The 12,390-nt window shown below is 33.6% G+C and overlaps 2 protein-coding genes across 3 annotated transcripts; both read right to left on the bottom strand.

The window, feature by feature from the left end:
- Positions 1-3,092: 3,092 nt before the first annotated feature.
- LOC123894266 (RNA-binding protein 1-like) lies at positions 3,093-4,795 on the bottom strand. Of its 2 annotated transcripts, none has more exons than XM_045944219.1 (2): positions 4,445-4,795; positions 3,093-4,226 (listed from the first exon to the last, which is right to left on the bottom strand). In XM_045944219.1, the coding sequence occupies exons 1-2, from the start codon at positions 4,688-4,690 to the stop codon at positions 3,345-3,347; spliced, it is 1,128 nt and encodes a 375-aa protein (XP_045800175.1). In that variant the 5' UTR covers positions 4,691-4,795; the 3' UTR covers positions 3,093-3,344. The 2 variants fall into 2 exon arrangements, with proteins under 2 accessions (XP_045800175.1, XP_045800176.1); XM_045944220.1 differs by having other exon boundaries at positions 4,453-4,766.
- Positions 4,796-6,478: 1,683 nt separating this feature from the next.
- Positions 6,479-8,592, bottom strand: LOC123894267. Its single transcript, XM_045944221.1, has 3 exons — positions 7,408-8,592; positions 7,264-7,310; positions 6,479-7,157 (listed from the first exon to the last, which is right to left on the bottom strand). The coding sequence occupies exons 1-3, from the start codon at positions 7,878-7,880 to the stop codon at positions 6,679-6,681; spliced, it is 999 nt and encodes a 332-aa protein (XP_045800177.1). The 5' UTR covers positions 7,881-8,592; the 3' UTR covers positions 6,479-6,678.
- Between the last annotated feature and the right edge of the window lie 3,798 nt (positions 8,593-12,390).

The following is a 12,390-nucleotide window of genomic DNA, read 5'->3' on the forward strand; positions in this document are numbered from 1 at the left end:
GATTTTTGATAAACTCGATTATATTCGAATAGACTCGCATAAACTCGTATAAACTCGCGAGTTTTTGGCGAGTTTACGAGTTTATAAATTTTTCTAAAGACTTTTTTTTTTACAAAAAATCCCCATAAAAAGCCCAAAACACAATTTTTTTTACAAAAAAAAAACAAAACAATTGAAAACCCGTAACTTTTTTTTCCTACGAGTACATTAGTACCCAATGTTTGGAATTAAAAACCATGAAACTAGTTGCCGTCGACGAAGAAGGTGTTTTATCTGGGCAGAGTTTGATGATGATGATGATGATGATGGTGATGATGATTGTATTGGTGGTGGTGAATTCACCGGAGCTTTTGATGTTTGAAGTCATTATCATATATATATTTAATCGGAGCTTTGCTATTTTGTTTGTTTTATTATGGAGCTTTTTTGCTTTGAGTTGTGTGTGTGCGCGCGCGCGTGCGTGATAAACTCTTACGAGTCTACGAATCGAGTTTGCGACTCTTTGCGAGTCTGAGTAGACTCTCGAGTCTAACAACCCTGATTATAAATACGAGATGTAAAGTGAGACTTTGTGATATAGTGTGATTAATAAAAAAATATTCTTCTTCCTTATCTTTTTCTTCATTGAATTTTGATCTAGTGTGTGTGATTGAGCTCAACCTGAGCCTATTATCTGTGTTTCTCATAGGCGCAAATTGAGTCCATTTCCTGTGTGTATTTTCTACTTGGCGCGATTAGAGCATATCTTGTGTGAAGATAGTGCAATTTGGATTTGCTGGCTTCTCTTTAGGCCCCAGGTTTCTTTTCACCACTTAAAACATGCGAAAAAATTTGGTTTCTAGAAACCGAATTTTTTTGTGTAAATTTTACACTAAAAAAACTTCAGTTTCTAAAAACCAAATTTTTTCGCATGTTTTATGGGATTAAAAGAAACATGGGGCATAAAGAGAAGCTATCTTTGAATTTTGTCTCACATTTTCAGATATAATGATTATTTATAATATAATGTTTGATTTATGGAAAAACAATTTTTTGTTAGATTTACTTATCTCGTGACATAACTCTAAATTATCAAAGTCCTCTTCTAAAAAAAATCGGAGAAATAACAACAAAAAAAGTATATTATCGTGTCAAATTAGTCTTATTTAAGATACAAAAGAACATCACAACATACTTTGATCAAACGAACTCTTGCTTATTTGAGGGTTTCATAAGAATTTTTTAACTAAGATGCTAGTCATTTGATTTTAACATTTCATTTTGAAAAATATGCTAATTGTGTGTAAATTTGAGATGACATCTACACACAAATGAATGTTACATTGTTAATACATTCCTCCAGCGGTTCAACCCAGGCACCTTTGAAGGAAATCATACCCTTCAACAACCATTTGTAGTTCAACTCTGAGGCCCAATAACAATCTTGCTCTGTTTTTCTTTTGCTGACGCCCTCCCACCACCACCCACCCCCACCCCCACTCAGGGATAGCTCCGAGATTTTGGAGGCCCGGGACAAATAATAAAAATGGACCCATAATAAAAAAAAATTAAAAAAAGCATTTATTTATTTATTTATTTTTAAACGGCTAAATTTTATTAATAACGAAACTGACCGCAAGACGAGCTCAGTTCGCAAAACATCATTTATTTATTGACACAAAAAGAGAGCCGAAGCCCAACATAAAATGTAATCATTTATCCGTGTAACTAACATAAAGAAAATGTCAGACATTGAAATGTTCATTTTAAATTGATTAAAATAAAAAAAAGTACCATGAGTGGGAGTTGAACCAACGATCCCTTGGTACTGAACTCAAAACATCTCAATCACCAACTACCGGAGCACACTCTTCATTTTGTGATACAATTTAGCGGAAAAACTACTTAACTACTGTGTACATGTTAGGCCTGAAAAAAAAAGTATTGAGGCCCCCAAAAATTGGAGGCCCTGGGCTCCGACCCTGCTTGCCCTGACCCAAAACCGGCCTTGCCCCCACCCTCCCAAAAAAAAAAAACGATGCAAATACTACTATCTTTTTTTTAGGACCAATCATTACCACTATTTTGGGCACATGTTTACCCTAGAGCTAGCAAATCCCTCGTACGGTATATTTAAAACATTCAAACGGTCCCTCGAGCATAAATCAGTTGGTAGGGACATTACATGTAAAATGCAGAGACCGGGGTTTGAACCTTGGTACTCCCACCTATTCACCTTTAAAGGTGAAATTCTAGCCACTTACTAGGCTACTGGACCAAAAAACCAAAAAACGTTCAAACTCTTACCAAAAATGTTTTAGTTGTAAGAATGAAGCTTTGAATATATATCAAAAATGTAAAAATATACAGGTCACTGTATTTGTATTTTCTATATGTTAAAAGGAGAATTTCAGAGTAGACTGATTCTTTTTAAACTTTTTATTTGTACAACATTCAAAATGAATGCTAAAAACTAGCATTTTCTATCCACCAGAGGACATTGATTAGAAATGCTAGAAAGAAAAATTTCAGAGTGGAGGGATTAATTTTAAAATTATACATTCATTTCACTAAATAACCTAGGTGAGCACTATTTAGTGAAACTGTAATCGACAGTTTAATAAAGAATGTTCTTGGAAAAGTGTCAAAAATGTACTTGCAACTTGCAACTTGCAACATGCTTCTTGTAGCACAATGCAAATTAACACCACATATAAGTTGAAATCTCCTAGGGAAGAACAGATAAAACAACTTCCAAGTTCAAATCAACACATTTTCATGATGCATATTGATGTACTAACTGAATTTATAAAGCAAATAATAGGCATAACCAACTTGTTAAAAAGGGTAGCAAACAAAAATAAAAGTGTATATGAACGGTAGGGTGCAAAGAGCTCAAGACCCTACAGTTTGTGATACTATTGTCAACTGAAAATCCGGAAAATAGCGGCTCGTTCAAATTCAGCTACATAACAGTGCGAAAGTAATGCTATAACAATAGCAATTTGTTCAAATTCCTCCACCCTATAGCCTCTATTTAACGACACTATGTGATAGTGGAGGGGAATATAGTTACTGCTACAAACAAACCAAGTTGTGCCTAACTGTAGAACTTATAAAAAAGACGCATGAATAAAATGATTTGCACGGAAATATTTTTACAAATGCCACAAATCCTCTACTGATAAATCTCCATAGTTAAACAAGATAAGTAGCTATACTACATATTTATGACACATAGAAATGCCCAATTACTAGCCCATAACACCATCTACGAAAGAATATACTGACCTTTCATAGATCAGATGCAGCAGTCAGCAAGTATTTACCTACATGAATTAAGGCCCAACAACCTTTTTGGTCTGTCAACTAGAATTTTCCCCATTGCTTCCTTTAAAACTTGAAGCGCCAACATTCAGCTTTACACTATGAGGCGATGGTACATTGCATGGAACAAATCCATTAGTAATAAAAGGTTGGTCAAATTTATAATTTGTTGTTGACCCAAGAAAGGCATTGTATCCCAATGTTCCGGCAGCATCACTACCTACAATTTCAACCCTACCGCCCATATATGCAACATTGGGCATAACATTAGCATAAGGCATCTGACATGCCTGAGGACCAGTTACCATTTGCCCATACCAGAAGTTCCTATAAGCATCTGATGGAGCAGCATATCCATTCCCACCATACCCACCCACAGGGTACCAGCACCCATAGGGATTTGATCCGTATCCATATACTCCACCACCGCCAGTATACAAAGGTAAAGGAGCAAATCCAGGAAGCGTGTTCGCAGGACTAGAAGGAATCAAAGTTGTTTCAGCGGCTCCTCTATCACTCTGATATCTTATCCTATTACTAAAACCATCATCATAACCATACCTCCCCTCCCTCGGAACAGCTCTCTTAACCTCCACCTGTCTACCATTCAAGTCATGAAAATTTCTCATCATAACATTTTCCACAGAATCTTCAGAATCAAAAGTGATAAACCCAAACCCTCTCGGCCTACGAGTTACACTATCCTGCATCACCACCACATCAGTTATTGCACCAAACTTCTCAAAGTATCTCTTAAACTCCTCCACAGACATATTAGCAGGTAAACCTCCCACAAAAATCTTTTTAGTCCTAATGTAATTACTGTTACATTCATAGTTACTATAGTAATTTCCCCCTCTATTCTGTAGTTGATATCGTTGTTGCTGTTCACTTCTGGGTATTGCTTTTCTCACTTCTACCTATATACATAACCAAACAAAAATATAACCATAATTAAAAATAAATAAAAAAATAAAAAACCCATAAAAAAAACACACACACTTTACAACATTTTATTTACTCAAAAACTATAAACAACTAACGTTGAAACTCAAAATAAACAAATTTCATCCTTTTTAAGTGAAAACAAACAATTAGGGTAAAAAAGGAAAAATCAAAGTAGGAAAAAAAAAAAAACCTTTCTACCGAGAATAATGTGGGTGTCTTGAAGTGCATTGTGAGCTGAAGAGATATCGGAGAAAGTAACGAAGCCAAAACCTCTAGGGATTCGGGTGGTGCGGTCAAAAGAAATGGTGGAAAACAAAACGGTGCCGTATTTGGAGAAATGGTGTTTGAGAGTATCTTCAGTTGTGTCGCGAGAAATGCCACCAACGAAGAGCTTGGATTTGTCAGGATCCATCTTGAAATTCATCGTACTGTACATAAAACCCTAAATCCCCAATTCAATTGCAAACACCTTTTTTTTTTTTTTTTTTTTTTTTTCTATTCCTAAAGATCCGTTGTACTTTACTGCTCTCAAACTAACTCTACTTCGTCGTTAGTGGTAACTGGTAATATTGTTTTGTTTTTTTGGAGGCCCGGTTAAGCCCAAGCCCATTTAGACAGACTTTTTTTTTAATGGCACCCATTTGGACAGCAGATCTTCTTTTGTCACCCTACTCGTTACTCACGCGCCCTACGCCTTTCTCTTTTTCCCTTCTGCTACCCAAGTAGTAGAAGTTATAAAAATGAGAATTTCTGAAAATTGTCATCCGCTACTTAAGATAGGGTGTTTTTAGGGATGTCCGCTACTTAAGTATCGGATGAGAGTATTTTGATAAATTCGTAAGGCGCACGAAAAAATGGGTAGGGTGATAAAAATAAATCTCTTCGGACAGACCTAACTTATCCTTAAATTATATGTCCAAATTTCATAAGAAAACAAACAAAATCTAATTGCTAAAGTAGGTGATAATTTCTTTTGTCACCCTATTCATTCTCTCGCGCCCCTACGAATTTATCGAAATACCCATGTTCGCTTTTTAAGTAGCAAATATTCCCTCCAAAAACACTTTACCAAATACTTTTTTTTATAACGTCCGCTACTTAAGTAAAGGACGACATTTACAAAATTTCTCAAAATTTTTTCATTTTTATAACGTCTACTATTTAAGTAGCGGAAAAGTAAAAATTGAAACGTGTCGAGCGCGCGAGAAGCCAATATGGTGGCAAAAGAAAATCTCAAATTAGGTCATGTCTTGTATGGACCTGTTCGTAATGAACTTAAATCTTAGAGTTTTTCTTTTCACGCTATCTAAGATTTCTCATGCATCTCTTAAAATGACCAGAATATCATACTATATATTTAGGTAGCGAACTCAGTTTGCATTTACGTAGCGAGTGCCAATTTTTTTTTTTTACCCAACCCCAATATCGGCACCCTTAACATCCCCGAAGAATGAAAATATTATGAAAAACCACAATTCGCTACTCAGAATGCGAACTCAAACACAGTTCGCTATTTATAGTGTGAATTCGGTTTGCACTTTAACAAGTAAACCTTACAAAAATTTGACCACCGTCCAAGTCCATATTTTTATTGGCCATTGGAGTGACTGTAACATAGTATTGATCAATCTCACACACACCGTATAATTCTTTAAATTGAAACTTTTTTTTTTTCATTTATAAATCACTTGCTCATACGATGTTTCATTCAAAATATTTTTTGTTGGACGAAGGAAGAGTTCGCACTTTAACTTGTGAACCGTATTTCATTAAAAAAAAACATCATGAGAGGTGAGGAAAGGGCGAGAAGGACAAGAAAAATTTATTTTTATAAGATTCATTACTTAGTGTTGGTGACCGGAGCTCTCACTGGAATCACTGTACCAAACATCACTAATTTTATCAAAACCACATTGAGTATCGAGAAAGACACTATAAACGTGGTCTGAACTCTTCAAAATTCATGCAAGAGTTTTTCAAGTGCTTGATCACGTATAAAAATACGCTGTGGTTGTCATATTGTGTGTTCTATTATCTTTCTCTTTCAAAAAAGTAGGAGAGTCCTGTTACTTAAAATCACATTGAAGATTTTTATTTTTAGGATTGTGCAGAAGATCTTAAGAAACATACATGAAGCGATAAATTCAAGTTTCATTGTCACTATATTGTTCCTTAAAAAAATGTCTATATTGCAGCATTAAAAGCTGCTTATCTACATGCTGCATAGACTTAAATTTGGTTCTCAACTTCTCATTATCCATAAATGACATCATATATTTCAAACCAACAAAGAATCATCAAAATCCATATTCCATTTTGAAACCTTTGCATATGTTTGATGTTTCAAATTTTCAATTCAAATAAAGATACATTTAAGAAGGAATGGTTTATATACACATAAGATATTACAAAGAGAATTTAAGTCTATTGTGTAGTTGGTGTCAGAGTTTCAAACATCTCTGACACAATTTCATCTTTCATCACACATTCCAAAATTGCATCTGCAATCTCAAAACTAACATCTTTCACCTCTGTCTTATATTCACTCCATTCATTTATTGAATCCAAGTAATCCAAATTCAGCAAATTTCTCTCAAAATTTCCACCCCTTTGACTCCATTTTTTTGTCCTCTCCCATATAATCTTTCCCAACTTTTCAGTTGATGATCCTTTGCAATCTTTTCTATTCAGCTTTATAGTGAGTTCTCTCACACAATCAAATAGTAACCTCTTTGTCTTGTGCCCAAGAATCTCTTGCAGTTGTTTAGTATAATTCTTCTTTGATGTTTGAAAAATTGAACTAAATAGTGCAGCTGATAATAAAGAATCCTCTGTCATTTTCTTAGGCACAACCATACCACAAACACAAATATCCTTATTCAATTTTTCATGTGTCACACACACTGATACACAAGTAACATAACAAACTATTCTTAGATTATGGAACTGTAACTGTAACTATAACTGTAACTGAATTATTTATAAATAACAGAAGTTGACTAACTTTACCTTCTATACATCTCTGTCGGTGCTTTCTGTTGATGGTATCTTGCTGGCTAGTAACCAAATTCATTAACATGTCATTTTTTTTGTTACCTATTATTATTCAAATTCAAAAATTTATGTAAATAAGAATTTGAGTTAATTTCATACCTTTGGTTGCCGACACATGAAGCTATGTCTTCTTCCTCCTCCTCATGATCATGATGATGATCATCATCATCATCATCAATATCTGAACATGAGTAGAACATAGTGGAGCTGCTGGCGGTTGAAAAACGTTCTGTTTGATCCATAGTTGTTTGAGCAAAGTTGTTCTTAGCTTCTTGAGTGATATCAACAACGTTGGCATGTTTGATTGTAGTGTTGGAGTCTTTGATCGTTGCGAAAAGTTTCTTCTTCTTCTTCTTCTTATGATGTAAAGCTGTTAATAAAACTTTAAAAAATGGAAAGAAAGGTTTATGCTTTTTGTTTATGACAGAATTTGAAGGTGGTGTTTCAAAATTCTTGATTGAATTCCATGATTTTGATTTTTCTAGTAAGTAAAGTTCTAAGATGAAAGGTTCTTGTTGCTCCTTTAGAAATTCTACAAGTTTTTTCTCTGGTTTGGATGTTGGTGAGGCCATAGAATTTGAGGGATTCACTCACACACACGGTTGAATTCAAAAGGAATTGGATGGGAATGAATGAATGAAATATAAAGATGCGGCAGTTAAATGTTAGCGTGATAAGGTGCTGAGCAATAAATTTGGATATCTGACAGATTGGGACACTGCAAGCATATAATATTGATCTAGGATTCAATATTTTAATTGGGTTAGTTTAACTACCTCCCCTTCTGTCTTTTTCTTCTAACCTCCTCTAGGTACCGGCTAACGTTGAGCAGCGAACCATTAAAGTTGAAGTTGATGGGAATGTAGTTGCAAACACTCTAATGTTTAAGTCACTATGAAAACATGGAATGAAAGGTTTTTACGATTAGAATTTCATACCTTAAAGGTCTAAAACGAGAACATGTTGTATAGGAGTGACAATGGAGCCCCTAAGGCATTGATGGGTGGCGGTTACAAGATGTTGCCGATCAATGTTGAACATCGGTGCAATTGAATGTTGCGAAAGCACTACGCTTTTTAAGAATCTGAGTACGGCTGTTATTATTGATAGGAGACATCCATCGTTGGAATGAAAGTTCCTTTTATTGGGTCTAAGTGCCTCTGAGCATGGATTATAATGAGGTCGGCCGAGCTTGACTCGAATATCATTGTTGTGTATGAGAGGTTTAGCCATCAATATATTAAATACTATTGAACAATCAAACAAACAAGTGAAATTGGACACACCAAAAGACTTTTAATAATGTTGGGATGCTTTATTTTTAAAACATTGATATTTAAATCAAAGTAAGGGAATGTGTGATGATTATTCCACGACATAATTAGAGCACTTAATGTTTTAAATTATTGATATTGATAGGATAACATACTAAAGGTACTATTAGCTACCTTTTTAGGCATTAGCACGTAGCAATGGTATGTGAATAAAATATTTTAAAGGGTAAAACTACAAAAGTTCTAATATGCACATAATTGGGTAGGGAAGAAAATTGTTCATAACGATGACATGAGAACAACAATTGAAATGACGTTTTAGTTAAACTAATCTTACATAGGTTTAGTGTTGTTTTTATGAATTTTTTTTATGTGTGTTATTTTATTTAAGGTGGACAAGTGGAGTTTTTTCAATTTGAAAATGGCACAATGATTGAATACAATGCAATTACAAAGGGTTTCAAATCCAAGAGAAAATCTCTTTTGAAAATACTACTACAGTACAACCATTAATTTGTGATGCTTACATGCTATCTAAACCTTGCGTCAAGGACATGAACATTGCTATACTTAAATGCAATGCGTGTGCATATACAGTTCACTATATTCAAAACAATAAGTCCACTTGTTTTATTCATGCATTCGGCACATTCTTAGTAGTTGAATCAAGATCAATGATTCATATTTTAAATTTGTCTTCTTTAAACAGATTAAAAATTGCATTTAAATATAGGCTATATGATCTTAATCCAACAACCGAAGATGTGTCCAATGCATGAATGAAACATTTTATTGACCGCAAAGAATTTGCTTTCATTAACGTATTGGTGGAGTATATAAATGTCAAATTGTATTCGTAAATGAAGATTTTTACAGAGATTGTCTCATATAGGAACTCGTGGACATGAAAATTTTCCGCACATGACGAGGTAAAAGTCTCCTTGGTGATAGTGTGGGGACGAGGATCATACCACTCCACTCCGATAAGGATGAGCAATTCACTAAAATGTCTTTTATGTGTGTATATATACAAGTATTTTATGTTATATTTATTTGTCTTTTTACAAGAAACTTCTTTTATATATAATGTCTACTATGGGTATGATGTGTTAATATTATATTTATTTTATGGATTAAATTATTAATTATTTTAGCTTATTCAATAAAAATAAATAATAAAATTAAGTTATTTTTTCTTGTTGATGGATCTCTTCGAAAACTAGAGATTCATGGAGATTTAGACGAAAAAAACCTCACTTAGCGGAGAGTGGGGACAATGAGCACAGAGTACTCCAATCACATTCAATAGAGTTTTCATCTAAAAATCAAAATATTTGTAGCAATGTCTTTACTCTCAAGTCTGCAAATGTTACATTAATTTTTTTTTTTTTTTGTATGGAAGTGTTTTTATATTCGAGTTTACCTCAAATAAATTAAAGAAATAAGGACAAACTACAAATCAGTTAGCCAATTACACTACCAAGGGGCAAGCTAGTTTAGATCCAACAAACATAAATCTTTGCTCATCACTCACACAATGCAATTCCCTTTTTTTTACTGTGAGTGATGAACAAAAAACCGGAACACATTTTATACACCTGAACAAAGTGTTCCGGTAACTAAAAAAATTCAGAAAATTTGTATACACCGAACACTTTTTGCAAGTGTTTCGGTAAAAAAAATAAACAGTTCTTGAAAAATACTATAGTAAAATAAGGGTAAAATGAAAATATTTTAAAATATGAAAGGGTAAATGATTAAATGTAGGGGTTGATAAAAAAAATTCAACACTATATATTGTCATTCCCTATGATGAGTGAGATTGACGAGAATAGATCTACATTGGGACTTAATTGGTATCCTTAAAGAGGAAGCCCAAATACCTTAAACAAGCAAGCCTTTTTGCAATTAAACCATGAGGTTTGAAAATTGCTATTTAAACCTCCCGAGTTGCTCCCAGGTCTCCCAAAAACTCAAAATACTCTCAATTTTAGGGATGGCAATGGGTAGGGTACTATAGTACCCATCCCCATACCCACGGATTGGAAAAATACTCGTACCCATCCCCATACCCACGGATTGGAAAAATACCTGTACCCATCCCCATACCCGCGTGGGTAACAACTTTTCCCTCCGTCCCCATACCCTATGGGTACCTAGGTACCCATACCCGTACCTGTTACCCGCATTTTTACTAAAAATAAATTGATTAATTATAAAATATCATATAATTTTAATAGAATTAAAAAAATTTCAAAGATTTTATTATTGACTCATGAAAATTATAAACAAAATTATTACTAACCTTATGTTAGAGTTCATATTTATGTTAAATATTCACATTATTTTTGTATTATGTTATAAATAAATATTTTTATTAAAAATATGTAATAGTTTAACAGAGTTGTATCGTTTAAAATTAATTTACATATATTATTATATAATAATATAAATAAAATAAATAAATATATATCATGTGGGTATGGGGCGGGGTGGGTACTAAGGTACCCGTACCCGCATCCATACTCGTTCATTTTTGCGGGTAATTACCCATATCCGTACCCGTACCCAAAATGCGGATTTTTACCCTACCCATTATGGGTAATTTTTGCGAATACTCAAATTGCCATCCCTACTCAATTTCCACTTCGGATCCTAGAATCCAAAAAAGATCAATTTCAGAATGTAGATTCCGAAATGCTGTTTTTTCTTCCGCATAATTTCTTAACAAAAGTTTATGGAACCATGGTGCACCTTGCCTATTTTTCAAGAAGTGTAAGACCTGCAATTATTAAAATTTCAAATGAAACAAGACATATAATTATGCCAACTATCCAAGTAAAACAAAAGCCAATTTTTTTTCAATTTCAGATGCTAGATCAGAAATTTTCTGTTTGATTTTTGGCAACGCCTTTTTTTGTTACAAGTCGTTAGAAATGTAGTTTTGCCAACGACTTGTAACAAAAATAGGCGCTGCCAAAAATCAAATTTCTTAAAGTGCTCATTCTAACATTGTTTCTGTGTGTAGATTTCTACGTTTTGTTCGTAAATTAGTATTTCGAAACTTACGTTTTGAAATCAATCTTTTTCGGATTCTAGAATCCAAAGTGGAAATTGAGAATGTTTTTGAGATTTTGGGAGCCTAAAGAGCAATTTTTGAGATGTCTAAACAAAATTAAACCATGAGATAATGTTAATAGCATTCGATTCAAGTTTGAGGTCAAGGAAAGTAACACTCAAGGACAACCCCTAGCTCCTATATATTCCCTACAAGTACTTTGTAATGGTGAAATCATGAATGCAGTAGCAACTATATTTCTCATTGTGCGTGATACAACCAAAGCCCAAAGTTTTATTTATTTATTTTTTTACAAGAAATCCATAAATTTATATACTATTGCAACTTCGTTTATGATATTTTATAGACCATAAATAAAGCGTGAAAAAAATATAACATTAAAACTCACATATTGTGAGATCTCAAATTTAAACCCGAATGAAAATGTCATTTCTAACCTAACAATTTTAGCATCGTAAGTTCAGCATGGACACTCTTAATATAATACTTTATACCAAAAACAATAAAATTTTACACTTGAGAGAATAAAGTGTAATCTAACACCATCTAAATTCATTTTCTCTAAATTTTTATATGTTTCTCTCTCTTGATCAATGGTAACAAACCACACTTTATTCTCTCAAGTGTAAATTACACTTGAGAGAATCCATTCTCAAAAAATTGCGAGGGGTGCCATGACACATCCACTACAAAAAAAAAAAAAAAAAACTATTTAGTCACGGTCTATTA

This window comes from Trifolium pratense, linkage group LG7 (genome assembly GCF_020283565.1).
Source record: "Trifolium pratense cultivar HEN17-A07 linkage group LG7, ARS_RC_1.1, whole genome shotgun sequence".
Classification (NCBI taxonomy): domain Eukaryota; kingdom Viridiplantae; phylum Streptophyta; class Magnoliopsida; order Fabales; family Fabaceae; genus Trifolium; species Trifolium pratense.